Source organism: Equus caballus, chromosome 12 (genome assembly GCF_041296265.1).
Source record: "Equus caballus isolate H_3958 breed thoroughbred chromosome 12, TB-T2T, whole genome shotgun sequence".
Lineage (NCBI taxonomy): Eukaryota > Metazoa > Chordata > Mammalia > Perissodactyla > Equidae > Equus > Equus caballus.
The window spans coordinates 24,164,670-24,178,918 of NC_091695.1; the positions used below are offsets into that span (position 1 = coordinate 24,164,670).

Below are 14,249 nucleotides of genomic sequence, written 5' to 3' on the forward strand. Positions count from 1 at the left end.
GAAAGTTTACTTTCTTTTCCTTCTATTTCTTTAGTGCAAGAAGACTTGAGATATGATCTTGAAGATTCCCAGAAAGATTCTCTCTTTTCCAGCTTCCTAAAATCAACAGAGTACTATAAGAGCCAAAGTCAGAGGCTGTGGTATTTCCTTCTTCAAACTAATGGAGAAAAACTTTGTGTACATTAGTGACAGTAAGTTCTACACTTAGAGGGTCTTTGTGGCAATATCTCAGGATCCACTGTAAGGGGAATGTATAATCTATCAGAGGGTAGAACCAAGTGATAAAAACTCTTTTATTTGGTTTAAACATATTTCAATTATCTCATTCAGTGCTTCAATCCTGGCTGTGTATTAAAATTATGTAGAAAGATTGTTAAAATATACCAATATGTGTACCCCACCTGAATTGAGCTGGGACCCAAATATCAGTGATTTAAAAAATTCCTCACATGAACTTGATGTGAAGCTAGAATTGATAACCACCAATCAAAGTGTGAGATTTGTTAATATATGATTTAATAAAGCAATAGAGTTATTTTTGAAAGGTATTAGCTTTCTTTGTCTTCCAAGCCTTTCAAAATTTGCTGTATTGATTAAAGGTGATTCATTTCTTCAGTCCTCAGTTAATTTTCCTCCTGTTTCCATCAGTCTAACGTGCAAATTTTAAATGTCAATTATCAAGGTTTTAGGTCAGGCAACATTTTCATTAGTTTGTGTTCTTAAAACAGACCCCTGATTGTGCTCCTCCTGTACATTGTTTACATGCCAGCTAGAGTTTATTGTATTAACTCAGTCTCTACTAGTAACATCAGGGAGGTAAGAAATCTACATTCGGTGAAAAGTCAACTGATGTGAGTTGGCAAATTTACTTCCTTGATTTATTTATTCAACTAATGGATACTGTGGATTGAGTATGATTCAAGCATTTGCCCAAGGTCTGGGAATATGGCTCAAATAAACTTGCTGCTCTGTGTGTCTAACATTCTAATAGAGGGGACAGAAAAAAATATGTAAATAAAAATTATTCATATAAATAATAATTTTAGAAGTGATAAATGATACTAGAAAAACTAGAAAACTAGAAAACTTGTCATGGTTGACAAGGTATTTGGAATGAAGCTAATTTATACAAATGGTTAGGCAATGCCTTTCAAAGGAAATGCTATTAGAAAAGAGATCTAAATAAAGTGACAAAATGGATCACTCAAAGGTCTGAGGGGAGAACATTCTAAGTAGAGGGACCAGTATGTGCAAAGGCCTCCAGGTAGGAATATACTTAGCATGTTTAAGAAACAGTTATAAGGTTAATGTGGCAGGAGAAGAAGGACTGAAGACAAAGTGGTCAAAGGGTTTGTAGAGGTAGATAGGAAGGCATCACATAAGTCCTTGAAGGCACTGTGATGTTTCTTAATAAATTTAGATTTTAGCCCAAGTGTGGTGGAAAATCTTGGACTATTTCACCAAGTCAGTAACATGATGTGATTTATGTTTATAAAGACCACTGCCTTGCATTGGGTGACAGAAGATTTCAAGTGTGGAAGAAGGAAGATCACTATAGTAGCTGAGGCAAGAGATAATTTTGTCTCAGATATGACTGGTAGCAGAGGAAATGCTGACAAGATGTTTTCTGAGGCAATGTGTAATATTTTAAAGGTAGAGCAAAGAAGACATCCTGGTAGTTTAGATTAAAGATGTTAAGTCAAGGGTATGAGATAAATTGAAATAAGAGTATGAAATATGTATGAAATATAAAATAATTTGGGACATTGTGCAATACAAAGAGATTAATGAGATAAAAGGGCATATTAAGTGAAGAAACAACCCAGACTACCAGGTGGTTATTTGAAACAAAGGAGATGGGATGGACAGAATTCCAAGGGACCAGGAGAGGTTCATTGCTATTGGAAAGTAAGTAAGAAATGAGGTAGAAACTGAACCCAAATAAACATACAATGGGCTCTCAATAATTATGTGTTACTCCAATTACAGAATTTTTGGCTCACCTGACAGTGATAGAACAAGTCTACAGAGAGTCATTCATTCTCTTCATTCCCTGGTCAAACATTTATGCCATGATCCACTACAGTGGTAGCCATGTTTGAGGATGAGGAGTTTTGATTCCATAGCCTGTTTAGAGACATCAGTGAGCTAAGTCAAATTCCATTGTGCTAGCCAAGTTAAGGTGGGGGTTGCAAAGCAGCCAGCAAAGTACAGTGCATAAGCTTCAAAATATGTTTTCCAATACAATGTCCACTTTAATCAGCATGACTAACCACCTGAAGGAATTCATTGAAACTCTTCCATCTCTGAGGGAAATGGCAACTGATTTAAACCACTCTTTTCAAAACCAGTTTCTTTAAGTGCAGATTTATTTTGTCTATTCATGCATTGCATGTAATTTATTTCTCTCTTTATATCTGAACATTTACTCTTCTCTTATTAGAGAAAATGAAGATGGAGAATGTTCCCCAACACAATGGCACTGAGGCAACAGAGTTCATTCTACTGGGATTGACCAGTCAATGAGAGCTGCAGCCCATCCTTTTCCGGGTCTTTCTCCTGATTTACCGCATCACTATGATCAGGAACTTTGGATTGATTTTATTAATCAGAATTAATCCCAGGCTGCAAACCCCCATGTACTTTTTCCTCACCCATTTAGCATGCGTGGATATTTTTTATTCTACAAATGTCTCTCCTCAGATGCTTGTTAATTTCTTATCTGAGAAGAAAACTATTTCCTACACGGGGTGTTTGATCCAATGTTTTGTTTTTGTGACTCTGCTCCTTACTGAATATTACATGCTTGGTGCCATGGCCTATGACAGGTACATGGCAATCTGCAATCCCCTGCATTACAACAGCAGAATGTCCAGGCCACTTAGTATCTGCCTGGTCACTTTTCCCTGCTTCTGGGGTTCCATGGTCGGCACAGTGCAGGGAATATTGACCTCGCGTTTGTCCTTTTGTGGACCCAACACTATCAATCATTTCTACTGTGTTGACCCACCCCTCTTAATGTTGACATGTTCTGACACTTACATAAAGCAAACTGCCCTGTTTGTATCTGTAGGGATTAACCTCACGGGTTCCCTACTCATCATCATCATCTCTTATGTTTTCATTTTCCTCACCATTATGAGGATTCGTTCCAGTGAAGGGCAGTGTAAAGCCTTCTCCACCTGTGGCTCTCACCTGACAGCTGTCACTATGTTCTATGGGTCCCTATTCTGCATGTATCTGAGACCAGCAAATGAGCAGTCTATTGAACAAGGGAAAATTGTGGCCGTGTTTTGCATTTTTGTCAGCCCCATGCTGAATCCATTTATCTATAGTCTGAGGAACAAGGATGTGAAAGAGGCTTTGAGAAGAGTGTTTATGAGAAACCTTAGGATAAAGGAGAAAAGTTCCATTTTGACAGTCTCCCAATGAAAAATAGAAAAAAGAATCTCAAAAACAATCAAGGGTATCTCTTGTTGGTGGTGCTTGAATGCCAATCTCTGGAATAACAATAATATGTTTTATGTATGCATAGCTTGGGATCAAGTGAGGATATAGTGGAAACAATGAATGGAAAACTTGTTTGGAAATGATGATTGATAGGAAACAAGAACAGATATCAGCTGTTTATGATTAAGCAGGGTTATGTTTTTAGTCTTATTCAAGAACTCATTTCTACTTGATTAGTTAGCAGATAAATTCTTCCTTTCACTTCCTAGGTCATCAGTATTGAGAATCACTGAGTCATCCTATCAGTAAAGAAAGTACTTTACATCATATTTCCTCAATATGAAAATGATTTACTTTCATACAATATATTTCCTGTAATGAAAGCTGGTTATCTTCCAAAAAGAATCTCATATCTCTAATTTCAGATGTTTGTTCTCAATACCCTTTTGGTACATTTTTGTGTCTACTTCTCTTGAATATAAAAACATATCTGTTTCCACATGTGTGGTGATGGATTATAACTAGTCTTTGTGGGGGTGAACATGATGTGATCTACACAGAATTAGAAATATATTATGATGTACATCTGAAAGTTATATAATGTTATAATCCAATGTTATTATTATAAAACAAAAATTAAAAATAAGAAACTCAAAAGAAAATAAAAACATAAGCGTTTAATTTTTTCAACAAAAACCCTGACATTTTACATTTTAATAACCCAAAAGATGTGTTTCATTAGTTTCCTTTAATAAAAACAGACACTCTTATTAATTGGAGAAAACCATTCCTGATTCATTTCTTACATACGAAGTTCATATCATTGTGTCCCTACGATATTAAAATTAGTTGTCCTGTAATTTCATGTATTACCTTTGGTTTTGTGTCTACTCACAAACTATTTAAAAAGAACCACTACTCTAATATGCATGAAAATGTGGTTTCAGTGTTTTACAACTAAATAGTAGCATAAGCATATTCTAGATTGTTTGATACTATTTGAAACTGGTCTTTATTTAAGAGCATGGCATAACATTGATATGAAACATTTTACTACATCATTACCCTAATATTCAGGGAGTTTTTATTTTTCCCTCTTTAGGAAAATCTTTATACATGTAAGTCATTTTTTCTGATCAGCTATTGTATTAAGACAGATCTCCACAGTTTTATTTTTACTTCTTTTTATATTTCTTTCTTTTTGGATGCAGTGATGTGTGAAATCACCACCAGCAAACAAGTATACTAGTTTCCCTGCATACTCAAAAGCCCTAGGAGAGTTCACTTTATTGTGTTTATGTGTGAATGTAGTAGATATAAATTCAATAAAGACAATATTCATGTGTCAGATACAATTTATTGGTATTCAACATTAATTGATTTTACTTTATCTAAATTTCGTAGTATACTAGTTACTATGTTGGTGATGTTTAAGTTTAAGAAGAAGATGAAAACACCCTTTTTATTTTTTTGAGGAAGATTAACTCTGAGCTAACTGCTGCCAATCCTCCTCATTTTGCTGAGGAAGACTGGCCCTGAGCTAACATCCATGCCCATCTTCCTCTACTTTATATGTGAGATGCCTACCACAGCATGGCTTGCCAAGCGGTGCCATGTCCGCACCCGAGATCCAACCCTGCTAACCCTGAGCTGCTGAAGTGGAATGTGTGCATTTAGTCGCTGTGCCACCAGGCCGGCCCCAGACAAAAACCCTTTATTTGAAGGAAATTTCCCTTGAGAAGGAAACTTCTTGAGTAAAAGAAAACTTTAGCATCTAGATCAAAACAGAGTAGATAGAGATGTTGATATTCACTTGCACTATCCCTCCTTACTAACAAACAGTGAAGAATAGCTTTGTTTACCAGTGAAGACAGCAACCTACTCAGAAGCACAATATTTTTAAGGAGAAAAATAACAGAAGCTTGATTTAGAAGAAAGCTGGATGACCATCCTGTTCACCACTGTTGTAGAACAGGTTTTGAATCCCTGCTTTTTCCCACTTTCAAATTCCAATTCCAACATTGGTAAATAAAGATCTTTTAATTTTGTATCTTGGGATCTGGATGATATTGAAAATATGCACTTTTTTGTTTGTTTCTTGCTTATGAAAGCAGTAAATATTTGTCATGGAAAATTGTTACATGGATATAAAGAATAAGCCTTACTTTTCCTTAATCCTGGTATTTTACCAAGTTATCATAATATATATATTGTTGTACCCTTTCTTTTTCATAAAAAGCTGTACAAAATGATTTGCCCTTTCTTTAACTGAGAACTCCTTCATTTTAATGTCTGTATAACATGCTAATGCAAAAAATCTGTCATGCGATAGTCACACTCTCCTTATGGTCACAGCCCATACACCCTTCAGGGAATCTAGGTACTTACAGCCAGCATATTGCCTGTGCCTAACCAGTTATTTAAATGCAGGAAGTCCGCACTTTGCACAGTGCTGTGGTAACTGGGAGCCATGCAAAGCAAGATCACATTTCCCCAGTCTGTACAGGTTCCAGTTTACCAGTACCATGCAAAATGAGGGCTGCTTGTGTTAATATATCACTTGTTTCCCTTTTCTCAATTATAAAATAAATCTTACTACGAAAATTTTCTCCAAAATTTCTTATTATGCCTTCAGCACATTCTTAAATTTGGAATTGCTGAATAAAAGTGTATATTTTATACTCTTAAAAGCACAAAGTGAAAATAATTTCCAGAGAAACTGTGTATTTTTATTTTTCTAACATCAACGTATAAAAGTGTCAGTCTTTTTTGAACTCTCTTAAATATAGATACTACAAAAAGTATCAATTCATATTTTTGATCACTAAAATTTTTATTCATCAATTTTAGCATTTTTACATTTTTATTAATTTTCAGTTCATAACCTTTGAAATGTATTTATATGTTGGTGTTTAACGCTTGAAGTGATTTCTGTAAGCTTACCATACCTTAATACTATCATTTTATTTGTGTGGCAATATCTTTGTCAAATTGTTAGGTGCTGCTTAATTTTAAATTATTTTATGGTCAAAATGAAGTAACTTTTCTATTTTGAATTTCTCCCTCTGCTATTAAGCTCAGAGACATTTTCTTCTGATTATTGAAATATTTAATATTCATTTTAATTCGATCAACAGAATTGTTTTCATGATTGAATGACTCACAGTTGAGGGATTATGTGTGGGCATATCACTTCTTTTGGGGGATAGCTGTTGGCAAAAAAAAAAAAATCCAGTTAGGGATAAGATACTGTATTTAGATATCTTGGTTGAAAAATATTGCATATAGACATACTGGTATTGTGTAAAAATAAATGTTTGTGTAAAACCGTTAATAAAGAAACAACATTAATGTGCCAAAGTTATGTGCTTCTCTCCTCATTTATAAGCCACCAACACCTCTTTGTCTTTCTAGTAAAACAATTAACTCATCTATAAACTTTCATCCCTAAACAGTGCTCTCTATGGCCTCCACGTCTCACATCTCCTTGCTGGATCTGGGAACCAAGCTATAACAATATGATTATTGCTAAAATATCATTCCATATTTTTCAAATAATTTACTATGGCTATGTATTGTGTGTAGGTAAATTTGATATTTTTATGCTTGTGTATATACTTCATAAATTGAACTATTGTGTGCATAATTTCTAGGTTGAAAATAGTGGATAGCTAGAAGCATCTGATTTGCATTCTCCTAAGATAAATTCAAAAGGGAAAAATAATGAAGATGGAATTCCTCTGGTAGAAATTGAAATATTTAAAATCTACATTAATTATAAGAATTTGGCTTAAAATACATATATAGCTGGGCCAAAGAAAACAACAGAAATTGATGCATTTAGTGTACAATGAAGATGATATCACAAAGTAATGAAAAGTAAAGGGCTACTTAATAAGTAATAGAAGGAAATGGGTTGAATTGTGAGGGAAAACGTAATATACAGCACTACAACATACAACAAAATTGTATCTAGAATAACTCAAGATATCCCTATAGTATATGGACATGAAAAATCAATAACATAATATACATGCTTGTTTATTTAATTTTAATATGGACAAAAGCCACAAAACAAAACAAAAAGAGAGAATAATTTTCCGAATAAAAATGTAAATCTTCTTCATGTGAAGAATTATCAGAAACATGAACAGCAATCATCAAGCTTGTGTGTATCCTTCGTTAGATACATATTTCAATTCTTTTTCTGTTCAAATTAAAATAGAAACCTTTCCTAAGAATTTCAGTTGAGACAACAAAGAAGCAAATAATCTTAAATGATATTTCTTAATGTTTACAAAAGTACAGTGAAATGGTTACTTTCAAATGCTCTTTATCATAAGTGTAAGTGGTTCATGCTTTCTGGAGAAAAATTTACTGTTAGAAAAATTTAGCAAGGGCTTTAAAAAATATTCAAAGCACTTAAGTCAGCAATTCCATGTTTAGGAATCTATCCCAGAGAAATGACCAGAATGATATGTACATAGAGATTTGAGTCAATCATAACAACGATAGGATACATCGATATGATGGAATGATGGTCTGCAAGATAAAGTAAGCAGAAAAAAATAAACCAAATGCAAAGAGTAACTCTCTTTTAATAGGAGATTGCAAATAAATTTTACTTTTATTTCAAAACTGAAACTGTATTTAATTCCAAAAGTTAAAAATCTTTCAGTGTTTTTCAACTTGTTTTTCTACAATTGATAACGTAATATGTTTGTAATTAAATTCAAGTATGATTTAATTTCATGTATTATACCACATTAAAAATAACGTTCACTAAAAATTTTTAGTCTATATGAAAATACAAAGATTATACTCCCAAGTGAAAAATCAATGTTCATACCTGAATATGGCAAATGATTCCAATTTTGTTTTAGGAATTATAAGAATATAAATGTTTACCAATTTATTCAGGAAAAATATAACAAAATTCAAACAGAAGTTTCTGTTGGTTTAGGACATATCACTGATAAATGTTACTTATCAGAACTGTCTATATTTTTAGTTGTTTATAGTGAACATGTTGTATAGAATCAGCCTTACTCAATCAACTGAGACTTAAGAATGGAGTCTGATTTTCTAAAACTGCAGGTCATCTAAGCGACTTTCTGGAACATGATATGAATGCATTAGAGTAAATATAGCAGTTGCTTTCATATGAACATTTATTGTTGTGTTAAATGTTAAAATCAAAGTGCTCAATGTTAGTTCACCAAACATTTAAGACAGTTTAAAGAAAGTTGACTAATAATGCATCAAGTAGTGTGGATGAATTATGTATCTCTTTATATAACATTCTTTACTGATGATTTTCTCAACAGAACTTTTGAGAACTACCAGAACAGACTTCTCTGGAGAATAACGAATTGAGTGTTCTCCTCCAGAAAGATATGTAAGCACCTACTTATTGGTATACTGTTTCAGGGCATACTTGGGCCCCCAGAAGCCTCTTGATAGACTCTATTAACTCAATAAATTAGACCTAAGTCAGTGCTACTACATAAAAAATATATCTAGAATCCTTTATACTACACTGTGATTGAATTGGATCTATATTCCTGGAAACTCATAAGCAGACATTGAGGGTTTATTTTCAAAATTGAGGAGCATGACCCGTATTTACAAATGGACAAAAAATTTTCAGGATGTGTATGATATGAGTTGGGGAGACATTTACAGAAAATTTAACCTATGTGTGATTTATATATTTAAAATTTCCCTAAGGCGATTCTAGCAATTAGTCAGGCACCAGAGCCATTGTTCTATACCACACAGTAAAGAAGAAATAATTTCATAAGTTAAAAAAAGTGTAAAAATAACTATCCTATTTTGAACCTCTCTTTGGCACTGCAGACCATATAATTCAGAAAAGATGGATTTCCAGTGTTCCTGTTAGAATTAAATGTAATGTTTACCCTCAAGTAAGTAAAGATATTAAAGTATCATATGGAATTATTGGATACTGCCCAATTTATTTTTAGAGGTTCTCTGCTAAAGAAAATATTTCTTGATTACAACATTTCAGTGTGTATTAAAACAAGCTGTCTTGAAGATATTAATTTTGAGGAGAATTTAGCTAATGTCATTGACAGCTCATGAAGATAAATAAATCATGACTACAGAGTAGTAGGTTTGTCCTGTGAAGGGAGTCACTTTGACATCACAGACACTTAGTAATTACAAATGAACAGATGCTTAAACTGCAATTTTATGAAAGAGATTTCCCTTAATCATTTACTGCATGACCTGGATCGCATCCTTGTTCCTTAGGCTGTAGATCCATGGGTTTAGCATCGGGCTCAAAAAAGCATAAAACACTGTAATTATTTTGGACTCCTCTACAGACTTCTCAGATGGTGACTGTTGTCAGATGGGAACCACAAGTAGAAAAGTCTTTGTTTCTGCCTTCAGCTGAATGGATTCTCAGGATGGATGCAATGATGAAAACATAGGACAGAAGAATGATGAAGAGGGAGCTTAAGAGAGTAAAGCCAGCAACTATAAACATTGCCATCTTTTTGACATAAGTGTCAGAGCAGGCCGACATTAAAAGAGAAGGGTCAGTACAGTAGAAACGATTGATTTCAAGGGAGCCACAGAAAGATAAGTGAAAAGTCAGCAGTGTCTGAGAGAGTCCATTGAGGAAACCAAAAGTGAAAGGGACTGTGACTAGACACACACAAATGTTCTTGGACATTCTGGTACTGCAATGTAAAGGGCTGCAAATGGTTACATAGCGATCCAATGCCATCGAAGCAAGGATATAAAACTCAGTGATAACCAAGGCAATGAAGAGAAGACACTGCGTGAAGCATCCAGCATAAGAGATGGTCTTCTGGTCTGAGAGGAAATTGTACAGCATGTTTGGAGTAATGTTGGAGGAATAACAAATGTCTACAAAGAAGAGGTGGCTAAGGAAGAAATACATGGGAGTTTGGAGGTGGGAATTAATCTTGATCAGCACAATCATGCACAGATTCCCTGCCAGCATGATTAGGTAGATCACCAGAAACACCACAAACAGGACTTTCTCTAGCATTGGATCATCTGTGAGTCCCAGGAGAATGAATTCCATCACTACAGTGTGGTTTTGAGAAGACATTTTCTTATCCCTTGAAAATTAAAAGTGACAAAGTAAGGAATTCTTTCCGTTCCAGATTCTGCTTTTATTATTTTATTCCAACGGTTTTATCACTTATACATTGATCTATTCATGTATGAGGAAATTGCTATTCTCCTATCAACAAACACATCAGGATGTCTATGTAAATATATTCACCCCATATCTCTGTTGTTTCTCTCTATATATATCTCTCAAATGTGCACACACACTCTCTCTCTCATATATTTATAACTATGTATTTATATATAATTTTATTTATATTAATTAATTTAAAGTATACAATAATATTGCATATTATATGTATACATATTCACACGTTTATACTGTCTTATTAGGAAGCTTCATATTTGATATTTTGTTCAAAAGTTTTGGGAAAAAAAGCCAAAACAGTGCAAGTCTCATATGAAAAGCAGCAAGTCGTTGGCATCATTCAAATGGACAAGTGAAGGAAGTTGGGTTTCTAGGGTCCCTTCAGCTGTGATATCCTATTGTTTCAGGTATAAAATAAAAGATAAATGTTCTGTACAGTATTTTCACTGGAAACCCATAGTAGCCTGACTTAATTTCATAAAGAGGTCATTGGATTAGTGAAATTTAGCTCTTAATATATGGCTCAGAAGGTACAGAATGAAAAATTGTTCTCTCTGGTTTGTAAATTTCCCCACTCATTTTTTCATGCAAACTTCAAAGTTCAATATTTTTCCATTCTAGGGCTACAGCAGTGAACAAATTCCCCATCCTCATGGAGCACGTATGGTAGGAAGAGGAACGGATACTAAACACATAGGTAAAGATGTATAATATGTCAGTTAGAAGCAAGTATTAGGAAGAAAGTAAAGCTAGGATGCTTTAGAGGCAATTTTCCCCAACATTTAGGGCATACTAATCTACACACAAAAGAACAAAACATATTTTTGTGAAGAAATGTAGAAAATGACCTACCTGTAAAAGCTGATTTACCATACTTTATAAAAACACAGTGGGGGGCCCGCCTGGTGGGGCAGTGGGTAAGTTCACACATTCTGTTTCTGCGGCTTGGGGTTTGCTGGTTTGGATCCCTGGTGTGGACCTACACACAGCTTGTCAAGCCATGCTGTGGCAGGCGTCCCACATATAAAGTAGAGGAAGATGGGCACGGATGTTAGCTCAGGGCCAGTCTTCCTCAGCAAAAAGAGGAGGATTGGAAGCAGATGTTAGCTCAGGGCTAATCTTCCTCAAAAAAATGAATAAATAAAAACACAGTGGGAAGATTTATAATGTGTTTAAGTATATTCTCTGGAGTATTTTTTAAATAATTCTTAAAAAAACAATTAAATACTCCTTGCTCCTCAGGGGCATAAACTTAATTTGATGCTTTGGGAACTAGATTCTCCTTTGAGGCCAATGTCCCTACCTAACTTCTCTATAAACAGCTTGGTACTGTTTATGAGATCTTCAGCACATATAAAGAATTTAACCTTCAGTTTTAACACCATGGAAGGAGGAAAATATGTGTATATAAGTTTTATAATTTTAATATAGTAAAGAGCAATTGAAATTCCAATCAGAAAGCTTACGTTTTTCTCTATAACCACTGAAATGAAGTCATCTAATGAAAGTGAGGAGTAAGAAGGTACAATAGATGAGAGATTTGAGGAGCAGAAAGACTAGGAAAGCCATAGACTAGGAAAAATGATGCTCACCTTCCATAATTCTGACAAGGACTTGTATTCAGAATACATGAAGATTCTCAACAATAAACTGGTCAAAATATAACCATCCTAACTAAAAAAAAAAGTATAAGAGGTGAACAGAAAGTTCATAAAAAAAGTGAATAGTCAATAACCACATGAAAAGAATGTCAACATCTATAATTGTCAAGAAAATGGAAATTATAACTACAACAAAGATAATGCTTTATATTCACATTAATGGTGATAATTGCAAAGATTAACAAGAAAAATATAGATAATGACAATGTGAAGTAATTGTAACTTTCATAATATATCACTTGATGGGGTATAAAATAATTCAACTACTTTGGAAAACTGGTTGTTCCTTATAAAATTTCTTATAAAGTTAAAAGCCTTATAAAACTATGGCACAGCAAGTATTACATATTTATCCAAGAGAAAAGAAGACATACATCCATAAAGAAACTCAAATATATATCAGCAGATGCATATATAAACAAATTGTGATAGACCCAGATAATGGAATACGAGTCAGTGATAAAATTGAACAAACTACTAACACAACTTAAATGAATCTCAAAAACATCATATACAGAGAGCGAGATTAACTTCCTGAAGGGCAGAGTGATGATCTCCCCAAACCAGTTCCTCCATAAAAGCAACAAGAACACTGGCAAAAGTTGTCACAATCAACTCTTGAGAACTCTGGATATTTACCAAAGGCTTGCAACAATTCTAGGAAAATTGATTCCATTTATTCAAGTAAAAAAGCCAGAATCTTGTTAAAGAGTGAGCTTTGTGGCATTTTTGTATGCCTTATTCCTACCTCTCCCTCCACCTACATAGTCCCCTTGAAAACTAGAATTATGATTGCATGGCTGTGCATATTAGTCAAAGTGTATTAGAATTTCTACATTTTATTGTAAGTAAATTTTCTTTATAAATTTGGATTAAAGGTAAGTTTTACTTTCCTCAGAGTCAACTTGATCAAATTATTCACTAGATGTTTGATAATAAGGTGCTAATAAAAAATGACAACAGAGGTACGATGATATCAGGCCTCTTCCCATACTTAAATTAAAGCAGGTCAAAAGCAAAGCATTGGAACCTAATTCTTCAAACCGTTTCTTCACCTCCAAAATTTTTAACAATTACATCAATGGTGGAATCCAGACAGAAAGCTGATTAATCTCTTCTCCTTTTTTTGTTTCCACTATCAAGGAAGCTTGGACAAAAAAAAAAAAAAAAAAAAGATGAAGAAGAAAACGAATGCTCAAAGCAGCAGAAGGAGGAGAAGTAGTTGGATGAAGAGATTTAAGTAGTAAATAGGAGTGGACAAGGGAATACTTGCAAGTTTTCTCAGTGAGTCTTCATGAGTCTGTTCTTGGTGAATATTACATGCACGGTGCCATGGCCTATGAACGGTACGTGGAAATCTGCAATCCCTTGCATTACAACAGCAAAATGTCCAGGCCACATTGCATCTGCCTGGTCTCTTTCCTCTACTTCTGAGGTTCTACACTGGGCACAATGCAGGTAATATTGACCTCTCACTTGTCCTTTTATGGACCCAACACCAACAATCATTTCTACTGTTCTTGCCTATCTCTCTAAATGTTGACAATTTATGACACTTTCATGAAGCAAACTGCCCTCTTTGTGTCTACAAAGATTCAACTCAAAAGTTCCCTACTTATCATTCTCATCTGCTACATTTTCATTTACATCACACTTATGAAGATATATTGCAGTGAATGGCAATACAAAGACTTCACCTGTAGCCCCCCCGATGGCCTTCATTGTGTTTTGTGCTGCATGTAAATGAGACCAGCAAATGAGCAGACTGTTGAACAAGGAAAATTGTGCACATGTTTTGTATTTTTGTGAGTTCCACCCTGAATCCATTTATCTACAGCCTGGGGAACAACGATGTGAAACAGGCTTTGAGAAGAGTGTTTATGAGAAACCTTGGTTCAATGGAAAAAAGTTCTATTTTG

The 14,249-nt window shown here is 34.3% G+C and overlaps 1 protein-coding gene and 2 pseudogenes across 1 annotated transcript; 2 read left to right on the forward strand and 1 right to left on the reverse strand.

Annotated features, from left to right (window-relative positions):
* The first annotated feature begins 2,637 nt into the window (after positions 1 to 2,637).
* OR5M12 (olfactory receptor family 5 subfamily M member 12) lies at positions 2,638 to 3,432 on the forward strand. Its single transcript, XM_014729468.3, has one exon. It carries the CDS (start codon positions 2,638 to 2,640, stop codon positions 3,430 to 3,432), a length of 795 nt encoding a protein of 264 aa, XP_014584954.3.
* Positions 9,652 to 10,558, reverse strand: OR5M10FP (olfactory receptor family 5 subfamily M member 10F, pseudogene; annotated as a pseudogene).
* OR5M13MP (olfactory receptor family 5 subfamily M member 13M, pseudogene) lies at positions 13,651 to 14,249 on the forward strand (annotated as a pseudogene).

Coding starts and splice junctions, on each gene's coding strand:
- OR5M12 (XM_014729468.3), top strand. CDS start 2,638: ATGTACTTTTTCCTCACCCATTTAGCATGCGTGGATATTTTTTATTCT.